Source organism: Haliotis asinina, chromosome 1 (genome assembly GCF_037392515.1).
Source record: "Haliotis asinina isolate JCU_RB_2024 chromosome 1, JCU_Hal_asi_v2, whole genome shotgun sequence".
NCBI lineage: Eukaryota > Metazoa > Mollusca > Gastropoda > Lepetellida > Haliotidae > Haliotis > Haliotis asinina.
This window is the reverse complement of record NC_090280.1, coordinates 33,892,403-33,912,237: the sequence shown is the minus strand read 5'-3', so window position 1 is coordinate 33,912,237 and position 19,835 is coordinate 33,892,403. Positions and strand designations below refer to the sequence as shown.

The 19,835-nt window shown below is 40.6% G+C and overlaps 1 protein-coding gene across 1 annotated transcript in view; it reads left to right on the top strand.

Annotated features, from left to right (window-relative positions):
- LOC137290562 (multidrug resistance-associated protein 1-like) overlaps window positions 1-19,276 on the top strand; it is a 47,126-nt gene extending 27,850 nt beyond the window's left edge. The window contains exons 9-30 of the mRNA XM_067821601.1: window positions 432-612; window positions 795-1,115; window positions 2,034-2,171; window positions 2,482-2,628; window positions 2,765-2,849; window positions 3,306-3,375; window positions 3,599-3,725; window positions 4,377-4,553; window positions 5,453-5,620; window positions 6,003-6,189; window positions 6,617-6,710; window positions 6,860-6,986; window positions 7,899-8,130; window positions 8,735-9,045; window positions 10,262-10,461; window positions 10,947-11,070; window positions 11,235-11,336; window positions 11,875-12,021; window positions 12,486-12,644; window positions 13,420-13,586; window positions 14,055-14,249; window positions 14,470-19,276. Coding sequence (XP_067677702.1) covers window positions 432-612; window positions 795-1,115; window positions 2,034-2,171; window positions 2,482-2,628; window positions 2,765-2,849; window positions 3,306-3,375; window positions 3,599-3,725; window positions 4,377-4,553; window positions 5,453-5,620; window positions 6,003-6,189; window positions 6,617-6,710; window positions 6,860-6,986; window positions 7,899-8,130; window positions 8,735-9,045; window positions 10,262-10,461; window positions 10,947-11,070; window positions 11,235-11,336; window positions 11,875-12,021; window positions 12,486-12,644; window positions 13,420-13,586; window positions 14,055-14,249; window positions 14,470-14,584 — 3,574 coding nt within the window. The 3' untranslated portion in view covers window positions 14,585-19,276. The remainder of the gene's footprint in view (window positions 1-431; window positions 613-794; window positions 1,116-2,033; window positions 2,172-2,481; window positions 2,629-2,764; window positions 2,850-3,305; window positions 3,376-3,598; window positions 3,726-4,376; window positions 4,554-5,452; window positions 5,621-6,002; window positions 6,190-6,616; window positions 6,711-6,859; window positions 6,987-7,898; window positions 8,131-8,734; window positions 9,046-10,261; window positions 10,462-10,946; window positions 11,071-11,234; window positions 11,337-11,874; window positions 12,022-12,485; window positions 12,645-13,419; window positions 13,587-14,054; window positions 14,250-14,469) is intronic.
- Window positions 19,277-19,835: the final 559 nt, after the last annotated feature.

The window sequence follows — 19,835 nt, the reverse complement described above, 5'->3', positions numbered from 1 at the left end:
TTGGTCGTCTGACGTAAACTGTCTGAGGAAATTATTTGACTCAAAGCTTTTTTGATAAATCACAAGCCTAGTAATAATAATAATAGGGTGATAGTGATGTTTTGGGAGAAGCATGACCCCCACTAAAAGTTATGTGCAAAGTGACCCCCTGCATGTCATGTACAAAATCAATGACCTCACTACTCTCCATAATTTTTTCGCATGATTTTAAAATATTTTTAGGTACACAATTGCTGAGCGATCCCCTAGTAAATTTGTACAAAATTTGCTGACCCCCTTACCTTCCTAGAACTCCCACTTAGTGTCGTCATCAATATTGGTGGGCCATATATTATGAAAGTACCCTTTGATTTTTTCTTCTTTTTTTGAGAAGATGTAATACATGTGTTGTGGATGTAAATGAGGTTGTAAAGGTATGGTGTCTGTTCCAGCGCACTGATTGGCTACACACAGAACCGAGAAAATGAACAGGAGTGGAAGGGCTACGTGTTTGCCTGCTCGTTCTTCGTTGTAGCCACTGTCCAGTCCATCTTCTTCCACCAGAACTTTCATCTTGGCATGACGCTCGGCATGAGGATCAAGTCTGCTTGTATCTCTGCTGTCTACAAGAAGGTGAAAACTTATTGCCAGATAACACGTTTTTTATTTGTTTGTTCCTTAATGTTTTAATTTTTAATTAACCTGATCACTTACTGTCTAACTCAACCACACACACGCTCACTCTCTTCATGTGAGTAGTCAACTCTCAGTCTTACACTGTCAATATTTGACTCTCCCTCTGTCACACTACCCAGGCCTTGACTATCAGTAATGAGGCCAAGAAGGAGTCAACCGTGGGTGAGATCGTCAATCTGATGTCCGTGGACTGTCAGCGCCTTCAGGATGTGACAGGGTATCTGTGGATGTTGTGGTCAGCACCACTGCAGATCAGCCTGGCTCTCTACATGTTGTACAACACCATGGGTGCCTCCGTATTTGCTGGCCTCGCCGTCATGGTTCTGCTCATGCCCATCAACGCCTTCATTGCAACGAAACAGAAGAACTTTCAGATCGAGCAGATGAAGTGCAAAGACAACAGGATCAAGCTGATGAACGAAGTCCTCAATGGAATGAAGGTAAATAGCTGAATTACTTGTTTTTGAGCACATGAGTGAGTTTATGCTGCTTTTAATGGTATTCCAGCAATCATGGCAGGAGGAATGAAGTCCAGAAATGGGCTACACACATTGTACCTATGTGGGAATTAAACCTGGGTCTTCGGTGTGACGAATGAATGCTTTAACTACAGGGCTACTCCAGCAGCTTCATGTTTTGAAGCAGCATGGCCCCTGAGTGGTATTCAGAAAGTGACCTCGCCATATAATAACAGGTTGGTGGGGTAGCCTAGTGGTGTCCCTTACCGTGACATTACTGGAATATTGTTAAAACTAAAACTCACCCACTTGAAAACATGTAATGCTTTTTAAGCATCTGACATAAAATCACACACAATGGAACAAGTCAAAGGTGATGAACGAAGCCCTCATTGTGAGTGAGTAAGTGAGAGAGTGAGTATGATCTTGGCAATATTACACTGAGGGACACCAGAAATGGACTTCACTCATTATACCCATAAGGGGAATCGAACCAGGGTCTTCAACATGATGAGTGAACGTTTTACCCACTAGACTACCCCATAGACCCTGGACATCAGGAGTTAGTCTTCTGAGGTTTTGTAAAAAACACAGTTTCATGGTATTGCTTTTAAAGAGTGGTCACTTTTAATCAAACCATGCCATGATTATCCACTTCTAAGGGAAGTAACCGTAACTGTGATTCTTTGGAATACAAGTGAGTATACGTGTATGAGAGTTGAAAGGATGAGTGCATGAGTGATAATGGTTTTATGCCAATATTCCAGCAATATCATGGCAGAGAACATCAGAAACGAGCTTCAAACTTGAAATAGGTCTTTAACCACTACATTACAATTCACTGCTATCTATGATAACCAGTATTTCTTCGTGGACACATCCTGCGTGTTGTGTTTACAGGTGCTGAAGCTGTATGCCTGGGAGCCGTCCTTCAAGGAGAAGGTGCTAGAGATCAGGAACAGGGAGCTCAACATCCTCAAGAAGGGGGCGTACCTGCAGGCAGGGGGCACTTTCTGCTGGACCTGTGCTCCATTCCTGGTATGTTAGATGAGGACTTGATTTACTGATGTTGAGAGTAAGACAGGTTTAGCATGACTATCAACAGGTGCGCAGGTGTAGACTGAATGTTTGCAACTGTGGAGGTGTACATGTGTACAGTGATTGTAGGTGCAGGATGAATGTCTGAAGGTATGCATGTTTCGTGGATGTTTGCAGGTGTAGTGTGAATGTCTGAAGATATTCATTGCAAATGAATGCTTGAATCTGTATAGTGAATGTATAAAGGTGTTGTGTGGAAGTATGCATGTATAGCACAAATGTCTATGTGATGTGAATATTCTCCCCGCAGGTAACCTTAGCCACGTTTGCCACGTACGTCCTGGCCTCAGAGAGTCACTACCTTGATGCCCAGAAGGCCTTCGTTGCCCTCTCCCTCTTCAACATCCTCCGTTTCCCCATCAACCTACTGCCCATGATGGTGACATATGTAGTGCAGGTCAGTGAACCACAGACAGGAAGTGTACTCAGTCTCTGAAAAAAACGCACTAACACATCGTCCTCCCTTCAAACATACATGCTGTTACATAAATAAATACAAAATAATAAAACATGCTGATGGTTTTCATTGACAGGCTCAAGTCTCAGTGGGCCGAGTAGGCAAGTTCTTGAGGAATGGTGACTTAGATCCGGACAATGTCTCTCGGGATCCTTATGCTGGTGAGCATTGTCAATTTCTTCTTGCTCCTTGGGAGCCCGACTGTGTGTTATAGACAAAATGTTTGCTTCAACATGAGCACATGAATGTTGTACGATGTGTTTGTTTATTTATTAATGCTGCATCATTATCAGTTGTGTGACAAACAGTTCAAATACAAATTAATGATAAACATAATAAATATCTGAAATGCGGTTTGCAAATAATCAAGTCTGGACCAGATCGGATAATCCAGTGATAAACATCTTGAGAATTAATCTGCACAATTGTGTTCAGTAATATGTGTCAATCAGATCAGTGAGCCTGACCACCCAATCCTGTTAGTTGCCTCTTACAACAAGCATGGGTATCTGAAGATCAGTTCTAAAACAGATTTCCATGGTTACCTCCTTAATGATGCTACCTCTCTGTTTCAAAACTTGATGTCTCAACTTTCTCAACTCACTTCTGTATTTCAGAAAATGCAATTAGTGTGAAGAAAGGTACTTTCACTTGGGACAAGACGTTGCCCACCCCTACACTCAGGAAGTAAGTCGTCTGTAGGAACATCATCCTCGTCAGTCAAGGGCTGTTTATCTCCTTTCCATGCGAATAATACACCAGACCTAGTCACTGTTTTTATCCATGAAGGAACTGCAAAAACATTAGTGCGATCTCGTCATTTAAAGGACACTGCATAAGAAGGCTGTTATTGTCATAACAGTTTACTGTGTTCATTTTTGTGATTTGACCCTTCATGTTCTGTTTCCAGTGTGAACCTGGAAATCCCAGAGGGTAAGTTGCTGGCTGTGGTGGGGCAGGTCGGCTCAGGCAAGTCATCCCTGATTTCGGCCTTCCTGGGTGAGATGGAGAAGATCCAGGGAGACGTTGTCCTTAAGGTATGTGTGTGTTTGCTTGCTTGTGTACGCGAGTTGTCTGTTGTGTATGTGTGTATTTGCTTGCTTGTGTACCCGAGTTGTCTGTTGTGTATGTGTGTATTTGCTTGCTTGTGTACGTCAGTTGTCTGTTGTGTATGTGTGTGTTTGCTTGTCTGTGTACTCGAGTTGTCTATTGTGTATGTGTGCTTTAGTCGTTAATTTTTGTGCAGAAAATCCTTCAAGCAAGGTCATTTTGTTTGTTTTTGTCTAATGGCACACACAGCAATATTCCAGCTACTTGGTGGCGGTCATATGTGAAACAACAAACCAGTGGTATCATGAACATAGCTCTAGCAATTGGTATACAGTGACGTGTCAGCCAAGTCAGTGACCACCTGATCCTTTCAGTCACCTCTCATGACAAGCATGGTTTGATGAAGGTCAATTTTAACCTGTTGTGGATCTTCAAAATAATGAGTGGGTGGACGTGTGGGCAGGGGTGGGGGAGGAGGGTGGTTGTGGGAGGAAGAGGTGTAGGTGGGTGTTCAGTAGATGTGTGGGTCAGAGAACAAGAAGGGTATCCAGTTCTACAACATACATGTGGTTTTGTCAGATCATTATTAAAGCATCTATTTATCCAGTATGTATAGGCATAAATGTTGATGATTGCAGAGCTCTATAGCATATGTCCCGCAGCAAGCATGGATCCAGAATGCCACACTGAAGGACAACATCCTGTTCGGGAAGCCTTTCGAACAACGCAGATATAAAAAGATCGTTGATGCCTGTGCCCTGCAGCCTGACCTTGACATTCTACCTGGTGGAGACCAGACAGAGATAGGAGAGAAGGTAAGCAAACAGAATCCTCTCTATATGTTTCGTACATACCCAGATCACTCAAGCACTTTGGCAAAATGTTCATTAAAGGATACACGTCTTGTCTTGTCTGCCAGTCACTCCTCAAGATCCCCCCTTCATATTGTCAAACCTTTGCGGCAGTAAATTTATCAGATTTTATGAAACCTGCTGACAATTCCTCCTTTCTTTACCTCCTTACAAGAACACTCAATGTGAGATCACACTTTTCTGCATAGAGGTGTTGGGATAGCATCATGGTTAAGGTGTTCGCTTGTCACACTGAAGACACAGGTTCGATTCCTCACATGGGTAGAATGTATGAGGCCCATTAAGGGTGTCCCCTCTGTGTTAATGCCGGAATATTGTTACAAGAGGCATAAAACCAAACTTACTCACTCATTACAAGCTGGACATTCACTGCCTAATCAAACTGTATAGGTCTTTTCATGTAGATAACTCAAAACTCTGTAAGCCTGGTCTGTAGGTGCCAAGTCAGGTCAGGGGCGTTGTTTTTGATATGAGGATGATTTTCTGGGTCTGCTGAGGGGATATCCCACCCCAAGGATTTGCATTTGTTGTGGAGAGTTGTGTCACTTGTGGAAACCAGAAACTATTTATTGTGGGTCTGAATGCTGCATGGAGTGTGGTAGCCTTGTGGTTAAAGCGTTAGTTGTCATGCTGAAGACACAGGTTCGATTCCTCACATGGGTACAGTGTGTGAAGCCCCAATCTGATGTCTTTTGCTGGAATATTGGTGTTAAGTGGCATATAACTACACTTTTTCCCTCCCTCACTCACTCACTTGTCCACCCATCCACCCACCCACTGAATGCTTCATTACATTTGGAATACTGTCAGCAGCAGCGTGTTCAAACCAAATTTGTTTCCAGGGAATCAACTTGAGTGGTGGTCAAAAGCAGCGTGTGTCACTTGCCCGTGCTGTGTACAATGATGCTGATATCTACCTCATGGACGACCCCCTCAGTGCCGTGGACTCCCATGTAGGGAAACACATCTTCCAGGAAGTTGTTGGCAGCAAGGGAATCCTCAAGTCAAAGGTAGCAGACCATCGCCTAGGGTGAACTAGTAGGGACATGTTTTGACACAATTTTTCATTTGTTTGTTCCTGCAGTTTTGGCCCCAAAATGCCAACTGGTACTTAGCAAGTCTAGTGGTTAGGCATCTACTCGTCATACCGAAAATCTATGTCTTGATTCCCCAAATAGGTACAATGCACGAAACACATTTCTGGTGTCCTCAGCAGTGATATTGCTGGAATATTGCTAAAAGCAGCTTAAAACGGAACCATAAATTGATTTTTCCCTCTATGCCAAAGGCACTTGAATTTTCTTGATAGCCCTGAATACTGGTTTGCTGCGTTAGACTACTTGTCTTTCAGTGCATCCTATGTCTAATGCTTTGCCTTGATTTGAATCCTAGACCCGAGTCTTGGTGACTCACGGTGTGCACTGGCTGCCGATGGTAGATCAGATTGTGGTGATGGTGGATGGGGAAATCTCCGAGCTGGGATCATATGAAGAACTGCTGAGTCATGATGGACCCTTTGCACAGTTCTTAAAAACGTACCTCACTGAGGATGTTGAGGAAGAAGAGGACGACCCAGAGAGTAAGTTGATCAAAGATCATCTCAGGGAGTAAGTTGACCAGGGACTCATCAAGGAAGTAAGTTAATCAGAGAGTAAGTTGTTGAGCAGCTGATCTAGAGAGGAAGTTAACCATAGGCCCGCTCTGGTTGTAAGTTTTCCAGGGACTGGCCCAGAGATAACTTTATGGAACCAAATACAGTACATTCAGTTTGATCCCTGTTTGGATGGCTACAGTGGTCATTACTCAGAGATGATGATGATGATGATGATGATGATGATGATGATGAAGCTGTTTTGTAAACCCCAAATCTGTCATATTTCATGAATTGCCTCTTTCTTTGTAAAGATTCGACTTTTGATATTCATTTTCAGAAAATGCCCAATCACGTTTTGAGTTTAAAATCCCTGATTTGATTGTTGTGAGTGATGAATATATTTGTTTTATAGTCCAAGCTATCAAATCTAAGATACTGCAGAGAGTTGACTCCGTCACATCTGATGCCACATCTGGCGATGAGCAGATGAAAGCAACATCACAAAGGTGGGCATAGAAAAAAAAATTCTTATTGCATGTTGTGTTCTCTGCCCCGAAATATTGTGTGTTATATTCAATTAAAAATATACATGAACTTGTCACAGGTTCAGGAAACACTCTTTGAAACTGAAAGTGTTTAAATAATTCTTTGGCAGGAGGTTGAGTCGTCGGTTCAGTAGGACTGTGTCCGAGTCGGAGAAACCAGGCATACCAGAGAAAAAGGCAGAGAAGGAGAAAGACAAGGAAAAACTGATAGAGGAAGAAAAATCGGAAACTGGGAAGGTCAGAACTGTTTGCTTCTTCTTTTATGCTTAAAATGATAAATGATGCTATCTTTGATGACAGGCCACCACTGCGATCTGAAGCTTTAGCCTTACGCATGCTTCTCTACTTCTTGTTTTACCATACCCATCTATAAAATATACGCAGCATGACAGCAGCCAGATGAAAACAGGCCCATTTGAATATAGTGTTTTGTCCATTCGATATGCGAGTATCCTATGATTATGTAGTCAGATCCAATAGTCACACAGGTTTTCAGTCACCACCCGTTGCAATAATATTACAGTAGTTTTTTTCTGCTTCATTTGTCTCATCTGAAGTCTTAACAAATGAATATATAGTTAATATGAAAATTTACTAAATGAATATATAGTTCATGTGAAATAAAGGCAAGCTGAAGTGGTTTCAGTCTCTCTTCAAACTGACAATAAACTTGAAACTCAGTTGAAGTAAACAGTTATAACATTAACTCAATGCAGCTCCAAGTGATATCCAAACTAACAGAATGGAAGTCAGATACTAGACTATTGATAGTCGATATCGACACACACTATCAATACATCGATGGTTTTTTGTTTGTACTATTGGTTAATTGCTATCAGATCAATTGTAATCTGTCGATAGTTTGATGCATCGTTACAGTCTATTCAGAAACGTACCAATTTTATGAATATATTAAGTATCTGTCAAGAACAAAGCTTGAGCTTACCTCAAACAGCACAACATTGCATACATATGGTTTAAAGCTGTGTCAACACATACTTAGGCACAGAAGCAACAGGCAGCTTGTCAACAATTATAATCTTTATCATATAAGTGTCCAGTTGCTATACAGGTGAAGACTAAACTCGAGCCATTGTCTTGTTTACACAACTATAATCTTTGTCATTAAAGTGTCAAGTTGTTTTACAGGTGAAGGCCTCAGTGTACATTGACTATGCTCGAGCTATTGGCATGTTCACAACAATCATGATCTTCGTCATCTACGGTCTGTACCAGTTTGCCAATGTGTACTCCAGTGTGTGGCTGAGTCAGTGGACGGACGACCCACTTCTGATGAATGCAACGCTGGCAAACACGTCAGACTATCAGGATCGCAACAGCATGTATCTTGGAGTGTACGGAGGTCTTGGTGTTGCACAAGGTGGGTGTACGATCTACATGATCTTCTTTATAAAACTTACCTGATAATCATGGTTAGAATTGATTTAGGAATCCTTGTTGTAAGAGGTGACCTGTGGGATCGGTGGTCAAGATTGATGACTTGACTGACCCTTGTCATTGTCTTCCAGTTGTGTAGATCAATGCTTATGATATCACTCAGTGGATTGCCTTTTCAATGATCTTGTTTAGTTAGTTCATTACAGTCATTATTGACTGACTTGTTCGTTCGTTACAGACATTATTGGTTAGTTACAGTCACTGCTGACTGCAGTTATTTACAACCATTACTGACTGGCTGGTTAGTTTCAGCCATTATTTACTGACTTGTTAGTTTGTTACAGACATTATTTGTTCATTGGTTAGTTACAGCCATTACTGATTGGTTGGTTAGCTACTGCCATTACTGACAGGCTGGTTAGTTACAGCCATTACTGACTTACTGCTGAGTGTGTTACAATCATTATTGGTTGGTTACTTACATCCATTATTGACTAGTTGGTTTGTTACAGCCTTTGTTGGATGAACAGTTCAGGCATTATTGGTTAGTTAGTTCATGCTTTTAATAGTCAGTTGGTTTGTTACAGCTGTTATTGTCCTCTGCTACTCATTGCTGGCATCAACAAGGATGGTGAGAGCTGCTGGCAACCTCCATGCCAAAATGCTGTCCAATATCTTCCGCTCGCCTATGTCCTTCTTTGACACCACACCCATTGGCCGAATTGTTAACCGCTTCTCCCGAGATGTTGAGACTGTCGACAACAACCTCCCGTCGCTTCTGCGTATGTGGATCAACACTGTCTTCTCTGTTGTCAGCACCATCATCGTCATCAGTTACAGCACCCCGATCTTCCTGGTTGTCATCGTCCCATTGGGCTTCCTCTACTGGTTGGTGCAGGTAAGTAGACACAAGGGCAGTAGGAGACTCCAACAAGGACCCAGGGTCAGATGATCAGACTTGCTGATATGTGTTATCATATTTAGATTGAGCAGGTTGATGCTCATGAATCACAGCTTGACCTCCCGTCCATTCTGATTCTGCTCATTATTGTCATTGCTGAATGACGTTCCAAGCAATTGTTTGCTTATTTATAAATTAGCTAACCATAAGCATATCCATCAAGTTAAAGTCATTCATGTCCATTCAAATGAAACTTGAATACTTATTACATGTATGGCCCAGTCTGGATTCATTGTGTCACATTCCAGTTTCCTTTCCCAGTAAAGATCCGTGTTAGAACTGGTCTTCTGAGTAACCCATGCTTGTAAGAGGTAACTAATGGGTTCAGGTGGTCAGACTCGCTGACTTGGTTGATACATGTCATCATATCCCAATTATGCAGATCAAAGCTCATGCTGTTGATCACTGGATTGTCTGGTCCTGAATCGATCATTTACACTGCTGCCATATGCCTGGAATACTGTTGTGTGTGGAGTTAAACAACAAACAATCAAACAATAGGCTAAGGATTGTCGTGTCTTGAAAGTTTAAGGTCTGTGGTGTTATCTGCTATCACGTCAGACGAAAAAAACTTTGAAATATTGTACCTGGTTTTCCCTGATTGCATTCAATACATGAAGATACTGTTATGCCGCTTTCAGAAGTATTCAATCAATATCATGATGACAGCCACTGGGATTTAGCTTTACACACTGTGCATGTGGCAATCAAATCCTGTTTTCTGTCATAATGAGCAAACATTTTATCCACTAGGCTACCCCCATCTATCACGATTCAGTTGAAATAGATCAGGACAAGACTGTATGTCATCATATGTGTGAACTGTTGCTCATTACATCAATCACTTGTCCAGATAACTTAAGCTAGCATCTGCTGATGTGTATCTATAATATTGATGAAAGCAATGAAAACAATTTGCAAAATAAACAACAAACAAAAAGGTTATGGTGTCCCATCTTCACTCATGCATTCAGGGTATGGTAGCCTAGTAGAGCATGTGCGTGTCATGCTGAAGAAACAGGTTCGATTCTACACACTGGTGCAAAGTTTTAAGCCCATTTGTCATGTTCTCCACTCTGATATTGTGCAATATTGCCATAAACATACCATAAAATTCACTTGCTCCCTGTTACACATATGTTTTCACCCTCAGAGATTTTACATCCCGACTTCACGTCAGCTGAAGCGTATTGAGTCCACTACTCGCTCACCCATCTACACCCACTTCAGTGAGACTATCACCGGGGCATCCTCTATTAGGGCATATGGAGCTTCAGAAAGATTCTACACCGAATCCCAGGAACGAGTTGACAAGAATCTTGTCTTCTACTTTGCGGGCATTGCGTCCAACAGGTAGGTTAGTGTGCAGGGTCAATGACTGCAATTACTGCTGGTTTGGAACTTTTGGAGATCCAGGTTAGAACTGATCTTCAGTAACCCATGCTTGTTGTAACGGGCTACTAACGGGATCAGTGAGCAGGCATGCTGACTTCGTAGACACATGTCATTGAATCCCAGTTAGGTAGCATGATGCTCATGCTGTTGATCACTTTATTGTCTGGTCCAGACAGCCGCCATATGGCTGGAATATTGCTGAGTTCAGTGTCAACCAAAAGCAATCAACCAGTTACTGTATGTGACTGCAGATGAGCCGATGAGATACCTGCTTGTGATATCAATTCTAACTGAGTTTGATCCAAACTCATTTTTTAAGGTGGTTGTCATATTTCTGCAGAACTAATAATAAGAGTGTTAGCAAAGAAAGAAAAACACTATGTATGAGTGTCATTGCAAGAAATATGCTGTAACCAGCATTAATTGTGTTTGTTTTTTTACAGATGGTTAGGATTTAGACTGGAGTTCCTTGGCAATTGTATCGTGCTGGCGGCAGCCATGTTTGCTGTGATCTCGGAGGACCTGGCTGGTGGTCTTGTCGGTCTGTCCGTCTCCTATGCTTTACAGGTAGAGTGTTTTTACAGATATATTATTGAATTTATAGTTGAGACAGACAAGTTTATTTCAATAACCAGAAACAGTCCCAGACATACATTGATGCCATATAACCCATGAAGATCAGGTTTAGAAGTGCATGACATGATGTCATTGTCCTTTTGTGTGCCCTGCAGGTGACAGGTGCTCTCAACTGGATGGTGCGTATGACCTCTGATCTGGAAACAAACATTGTGTCTGTGGAGCGTCTCAAGGAATACTCTGAGACCCCGACAGAGGTGGGTATACTTCTCTTGATACTGTGTGGAAAGAATTTCAGACTGAAAAACAAGCCAGTAGCCGTGTGATGTGGTCTTTATAGTCTTAACAAGATGTCATTGCGACATGGTAACTGTCTGTATATGTACCTATCTAGGTCACTCAAAAGTAAATTTGATAATAGTGAGGGCTTTGTGGTAGCTTTTGTGGTTGATGTGTCTGCTTGTCATGCTGAAGCCCTGGGTTCAATTGGGCTCATGGGTACATTGTGTGAAGCCCATTTCTGGTGTCCCCATCATGTTAGTGATGGAATATTGCGAAAAGCAGCTAAAACCCTGTTCAGTTACTCTTTCAAGGGATCACTAATGTCTTACCAGTTATGGAGCATTAAATTCATTAAATGTTTTTATTGTATGTGTTGATGCCTTTCTTTCCCAGGGAGAATTAAGCATTCCCCTTTCTTTGTGAAGCTACATTATCAATAAAGCAACTCGTTATTGTGTAAATTTAAACAAAGATATGATTTATTATTTAATGCTCTATACTACTATTTCTCAGGCGGAATGGATTCTAGACAACCGTCGGCCCCCTTCAGCATGGCCTCAGAATGGCAAGATCAACTTTTTGAACTATGCCACACGATACCGACCTGGCCTTGACCTTGTGCTCAAGGGCCTTACTTGCGAGATTAATGGATCCCAGAAGGTATCTGGAACTGACAATGGTTTTAATGTTTTGATATTGGTCTTCAGCAGCCCATACTTGTAGTAAGACTCAACTGACAGAGCTGAGTATAACCCATGAAGATCAGGTTCAGAATTTGTCCTCTGCTCGTTGTAAGAGGCAACTAATAGGATTGTGTATAATCTGTGAAGATCTGGATTATGAATGGTCTTCTGTAACCCATAGCAGCAGGCAGCTGACACGATCCAGTTTAGAGGCAGAAACTAGCATAATGCACATCATCGTAATACAGTCACATAGGTTGATGATATCACTGGATTGTCTGGTTGATACATGATCATTCAAACCCTCAAGCCCTAGACTCATTCACAGAGATATATGGTCGCTGGATTATTGCATTTTGTGGCATAAAGCAGCAAACAAGTGAAACATCTTTTTCAATTCAACAGATTCAGTATGATGTATGATGTCTGATGTGGTTATAGGTTGGGATTGTTGGAAGGACTGGAGCAGGCAAGTCGTCTATGACGGTGGCGTTGTTCCGTCTTATTGAGGCAGCATCTGGAAGCATCATCATCGACGGCATTACTGCTGGAAATATTGGTCTCCATGATCTCCGGTCCAAGCTGACCATCTTACCCCAGGTAATGATACATGCATCTAAAACATATTGTATTAGTGTGTTAAGAGTTAAGTCCCCAGAGCAACGTCCTCTGTGAAACAAAGTCTTTTTCAGTGCACTGACATGGTAAAACACTGTCAATTTTAGGGACTGTTCATAATTTATGACCAGGGGGAATGGTGATGATTGTCATAGAAAAGTATGTACAAGATAAGTGACACACAAAAAAAATGTCTTATATACAGTATCATTTACCACCACCACCTTCTATGGTGTTTAAGCATACAATTAACATATGCTTATGTACAAAATTGCTGACATCTCAGAGTACATGAGTACAAAACTGATGCCCCTGTACTTCCCCATACCTAAAGGGTGTTCTCGTTTGTTCTTCAACACCATACTCAGCAAATCACTTATAGTAAGATGATACAATATCCTCCACTGATAAATGTAATTGTCATTCTTTTTCTATATGAGGTCTAATAGTCATATAGTTGCAAGTTATCTGTTATTCTCTAAACCTGTATGCACCTGTGAAGATTTGGGTTAGAATTTGTCTTCAGCTACCCATGCTTGTCGTAAGAGGTGACTAACTGGATCAGGTAGTCAGACTTATGACTGGGTTGGGACATGTCATCGTGTCACAATCGTATAGATCAGTGCTTGTGATGTTAGTCGCTGGATTGTGTGGTGCAGACTTGATTGTTTACAGATCACCGCCCTGTAGCTGTGATATTGCTGAGTACAGTGTCACACAACAAACAACCCAACCAATCTAAGACTATTTATTCCAGGACCCAGTTCTGTTTTCTGGCACGATGAGGATGAACCTTGATCCGTTCAACAAGTACACAGACACACAGATCTGGCAGGCACTGGAACATGCTCATCTGAAGAAGTTTGTGCACGAACTGCCAGTACAGCTGGAGTATGAGTGTGGAGAAGGAGGACAGAATCTCAGGTAAATGTGTCAAACACACCGCAGGACTTGTTTCCAGGAATTGTCTAGATGCTCAGGTCTGATCAATACCATGGGGATCAAGGTTGAAATACTTCTCCACCTCTTGACTTTTTGTTCAGTCTGATCCAGTTCCATTGGAAACTACAGGTCAGAAATGTGTCCAGAACTTTACATGTAAAATATTTATTTAAGGGGAGAGAAGTATAGTATTGTTTTCTCATGTTCTTGACCTTGGCAGAGTGTTGACCTGACCTGACCTACTGGTCAAGAGAGGTCATGTGATGATATGTTTTCTTGATTTAGTTGATTAATTTAAACATTTGTCCCACACCCCCACCACCTCACACCACACACCTCTGATGACTCCAGAATCAGTGACAAGTCATCCTTGAATCTCAAGTCTGTAGCTACCAACTGTCCTGACATTTGTTACAAATGTTGAACTAAAACACAAAAACTTCTTTCCAGTGTTGGGCAGAGACAGTTGGTCTGCCTAGCGCGGACGCTGTTGCGGAAGACAAAGATCCTGATTCTTGACGAGGCCACAGCAGCTGTGGATATGGAGACCGATGATCTGATTCAGCAGACGATCCGTACTGAGTTCAAGGACTGCACTGTTCTCACCATAGCCCACAGACTCAACACAATCCTTGACTATGACAAGTAAGGTTTTTTTCTTAAATATCTGACCAACCAGCTCTTCCATTTCCAGGATAGGTTGAAGGTTTGGACTTTTGTTATTGAGTCAAAATATTTTTCATGACAATTCTTTTTGCTTAAAAGGGGACCTCAAGACAAATATTCTAGCAATTGCAGGAACTGATATATTTTTAAAAAATACTCTACCTTACTCTCACTTACCTAACTGATGTCCATATTGCAGGATCATTGTGCTGGATCAAGGATTGATAAGAGAGTTCGACAGCCCAGATAACCTGCTCAAGGACAAGTCCTCTATATTCTATGGCATGGCCAAAGATGCAGGTCTCACATCGTGATAGAATCCATATATATATACCGGCATATGTATGCAGGTCGCAGCACATGCACGCAAATACATTGTGTATACATACACACTCTCATCAGTGATTGGACAGTTTCAGACAGGGAACTAAAGTAGTTCCAGAATCCAGACAGACAAACCTGATGTCTTCTTGCAGCTTGTCAGTAAATGGCATAATGTCTACAGCAGCTCTTGTACTTAAGATGAGAAATCCTGATCTCCATTTATGTTTTTCTACCTGATATTTATCATTTTCTACAATATTAATGTCATTTATACTTTTGTAACTGACTAACCCGTGATGAATTTAGAGGTTGTGATTAGGCATATGATGCCGTGCTATCAGAAATAGTTCCAATCTCCACAGGTGTTGTTCCAAATACTACCACAAGAAGTCCCTAAACGTTCAGAAATAATCCCAGTGCCATCAGATACATTCCCAGTCCAATCAGAAAAAGTTCTGTAATCCCAGTACCATCTGAAATGATCCCAGTGGCATCAGAAATAGTTCCTGTCTCATCAGAAATAATCTCAGTACCACTAGAAATAACCCCAATACCACCAGAAAATAGTCCCAGTCTCATAAAAAATATTCCCTGTCTCATCAGAAGTAGCTCCTCAAAGGGGTAAATTCAGATGCAGATTTATCGGGTAAATAGTTTTAGCAAGTCTTGATTTGCTGGACAACAGAAGAAGGCATAGATAATGGCCATTTGACCTAAAGCATGTGTTAATTATGATTGCTTGTTAAATGATGTGTAGTGTTTTGTCTGCAATGTAATAGTGGCAACACTGTCATTAGTGCATGTAGGATTGTGCGAGTCATTTCATGGGACCTTGGGCTTAATATATGAATATATATTGAACCATATGTATCAACATCATACTGATAATATCATGATTAATTAGAAAGGGTATTGTCAAGAATAGCCTTCTATACAAATTGTGAAAATCATGAATTCACACTCAGTTATGTTTACCATATACACCACTCGAAAGAGTTAAAGAACGCAACACTTCAGAAATACTGTTGACTCCACCACCATGAACAGTGAAGTGAAGCCTAATTTTGCCTGAACTGTGATAGTTAAGACACAGACATTTGTGTTGCAGTGCTTTAACATGATAGTAGTTCAGGGTGAAAGTGTGACAGCGGTTGCCAAGGGTATCTTTGATTACCAAGGAGAAGACTAGAATAGTGCCCTGATGTATGGAAAAAGTGAACATTAACGTCTGTGCCTTGGGTCTTTCACCAGAGCATCTTGTAATTGTTTATGCTAATCTTTCATGGCAGGTTCATGGCCTTCCAGCTGTTGTGTTCTTTACTTGTTTTGAGTAGTGTTAGCATAAATAAAGATTGGTGAAAAGGAGAGATAGAGATATATTGTTTTAAAGTGCACACAGTATGGGTAATGTATGGTGTTTAGCATCCTTGATAAGCTCCAAGGTATACTTTCCGATAAATCTCCACCATACCCAGGGTGCAACTGTGGCTCGGCCCTATAATTTTATTACCTCGGCTCCCTTTGCTAGCTCTGCATTTATGCAGAAGCCAGTCAGCTAAGCCACCATTAAAACTGAGCTTGTCAGTGTCAACGAAGATACTGTTCACAGCTGCAAATGTTTGATCTCAGTGCGACTCAGATTTTGGGGGAAAACATGCAGGCAAACTGACAGGTCAGAAACTTAAAAAACATATATGCAAGAACTTCTTCTACCTCTTTCAGAGTACCTCTGCATCAGTTGTTACAAAGGTTAATCGGTTAGATAACTGAAAGTGAGATGTTAACTTCCCATCATAGACATCCATCTGACTGGATAAAAAGCCACTCAAGGGAGGTAATAAAATCATTGGTCTGAGCTGTAGGTACATCCATGGTATAGTGGACGTTTATCGGAATGTATAGCCTGGAGATTATATACCATGGAGATTATCAAGGACTGGTGTGTAGCTGATATCACTGATGATCTGACGGACTAAAGCTGTTTCTGTTACTCCGGTTAACTATGCTCGTAAGAAGCACACTTAAAATGAAATGACAGATATAACAGATTGTGTTGCTTCTCCCCACCCACTTACTGTGAGTTTTGTAGAAATGCATATAGAATGGGATAACCACAGTTTACTTTTGTTCTTTCCAAACATAATGAATAAAGAAAAATGTATGAAATTCCATGTTGGTTTTGTCAACTTTTTAAGACTGTTTCCTTTTTTCTTAAACGTTTACCGGTGTGATGTTGCTGGAATATTGCTGAAATTGGCATTAAACTATACTCCTTCCCTTTAAAGTTTAAAATATAAGAGAAATGACAAAATGTGAAGTATTTATGCTGATTTTCGAAACATTATGTCCTTGAATTTCTTGGCCTTGACGATATTGATCTCTGATGTTATGTTATTTCAGCGAGTCTAAAACTGTAACAATTTGACCTGACAAGATGTGAGTGTACATGTGATGACTGGCATTGTGTTTTATCAGCACATTATCTGCTCAATTTTAATAATTGTTGCTATTATCATGGAATTGTTGTGTACATTGTCTTTTTTATGCATCAGATGTGTTGTTGTACCACAGGAGTTGCTTCCCTTAGTTTTATCAGGAACCTAAGATCCAGAGTTTCGGATTCTAGGTTTGTTTAAGTTTGTTTGTAGTTTTATCAGCACCTTACCATCCTTGTGGTTTTATCATGGTGATCCATTTTGTAGACCTTTGCCCCGTTTCATATAGTGGAAGTCGTGCTCCGACGTTCGTAAGCCTATGATAAGCTGCAGTTATGACAGGTCATAACGTTACTGTGACTCTGTGAAACAGGACCCTACAAAGCTTTTGGGCTCTCCTCAAAGCTCACATACTGTCGTGCAACTGAAACACTGTTAAAGGAGCATCAACATCCTGTTATCCTGGTTCTCATTCTTCAATGGGTGCACCAAACCAGTGGCTGTGTCACTGTAACCTCCTGGAGGGCATGTTGCTCATTATATCAGTCACATATGAATCAGTGAATTAATTATTTACATGCCACTGACATTGCTTTGAAACTGGGTGGTGGGGTAGCCTAGCGGTTAAAGTGTTTGCTTGTCACTCCGAAGACCTATGTTTGATTCCCCACATGGGTACAATGTGTGAAGCCCATATTTGGTATCCCCAGCAGAGATATTGAGGAAAGAGCATAAAACTAAACTCAATCACACAAACTTGCATGAAAACTGTCACCGTAAACAACAAACCAATATGATTTTTTTAGCTACAGATTTCTGCCGTGAAGGGGCAGTTGGTCGAAGCATTCTATCATCAAAGTGAAACCCTGTGTTCTACTCTTTGTGTGGATACAATGTGTGAAGCCATTTCTGGTGTTTCCGGCCGTGTATTGCTGGAATATTGCTGTAAGAGGCATAAAACCATATTCACATATTTCTGACATTTTGAAATGACATGCAAACTGACTGCTAATGATATGCAATGGACTCCTGGGACATCTCCACGAGGGATGGTTTGTAAGTTGATCATATAAGTGTGGATGTATCCCCGAACAGCTAAATATGTTGATGAAAACATTTTGTTTATGCTTTCCTGAACACTTTCTCATCCCAAAGAGACGATACTTCAAACATCAGTCAGTACTTTTTGTCTTTACCAAACAAATAAGCAGCTTATCTTTGTTTCATAGTTGATGGAAAAAAAACACAAAAGTGATAATTTGATGCTAATGTATTTCCTGCAGGTCTTATGTTTCCTGTTTTGGACTTTGTTGTTCACAGGCATCACACGGAGTATTTAATTGTAGAATTCTGTATACAGGAATATGCAAATCCATATTGTAGGGAATTGCAAACTGCAAATCCATGTTTTGCAAATCCATAAATCAGGGAAACAAAAATCCATGTTTTCAGGGAAACGAAAATCCAGTTGTCAGCGAAATACTTTCATACTTTCATTCATCTGAGTGATCATCTGGATGTGTGTATATTGACCCATTGGTGAATATATTTTGTACCATGATACATATTTGCAAATCATGTATGGATACAGTACAGGTATAAACTGGATACAGGTATTTATGTATGTAAAAAGGGTATGAAGAATATCATCTGTGCATAACCATTTTCTTCCAGCATGTGCCAGTTATCAAGTGACTGATTTAATAAATCAGATCCCTCTAATAAATGTTTTTGTTGGCTACTATCAATTTCCCTTTTGGATTAAATGTTTTAATTCAAATGTAACCATGGTATTGTTTTGCCAGTTTATAAGCATTTTTAGCATAAATATTTAAATTTGATATGCAGTGTGTTCTAAAATATATAGCCTTTAGGATGTATTTAAATCTTGGCCCTGTTAAAACATTCTTTTTTATATTTTTGTCTCATTGTGTGTGCTTTTCATATTGTGTTACAAATGTTTCTGAAATCTTTACATGAGCTGCAGTACTTAGTAATGTCATGTACTTGCTTATCTCGTATATATCCGTCTATTGAGATCCTTATGTTATTATTATACAAGATCAACTCAGGATTATGCATGTTGATTTTACACCCATTATTTCTTATTTAGACAGAGGCTCTATGACGAAGATCATGTTTAGTGTTGACTCTAATATCTATATTTTCAAAGTAAAATGTGTATTTTTGTATTGTTGTATTTTTCGATTTCTTCTCAACGTGGAAATTAAAATTTTATGTTCATCGCATTGTAGATATTGTTTTTGATCTTATACAATGAAATCATTCTCCTGTATGCATGTTAAAGGTGCATTGCGAGTTTGGACCAGACAATCCAGTGATCCCTTCTCCCAAATCAGTCTTTCAGCAGGTGGTCTCTTTCTCAAAGTGGTCTCCTCTGAAGTTCTCAGTAAGAATTGGTTTTGAGCAAACCATTCTTGTCGCAAGAGGCGACTAAAGGGATCGGGTGGTCAGGCTTGCTGACCTGGTTGTCACAATCATCGGCCAGTTGCTGAGATTATCTGGTGTAGACTGGATTATTTGCAAGCATCCGCCTGATAGTTGGAGTATTGATAAGTTCAACTTTTAAAGGCAAACAAACAAAACTAATCAAACATACACAAAAAGTGAAAATATGTTCAATGCCACATCAGTATGAGCAAGTCAATGTCCAAACTACACTTACACAAGGTAAAGATAGCAACTCTATCTTGGCCCATCAGAAGTTCAAATCTCATTCATTTAAAGCATATTTGGGACATTATGCCCACGGATACCCTTCTATACAAACGTCCAGTGGTCAAAG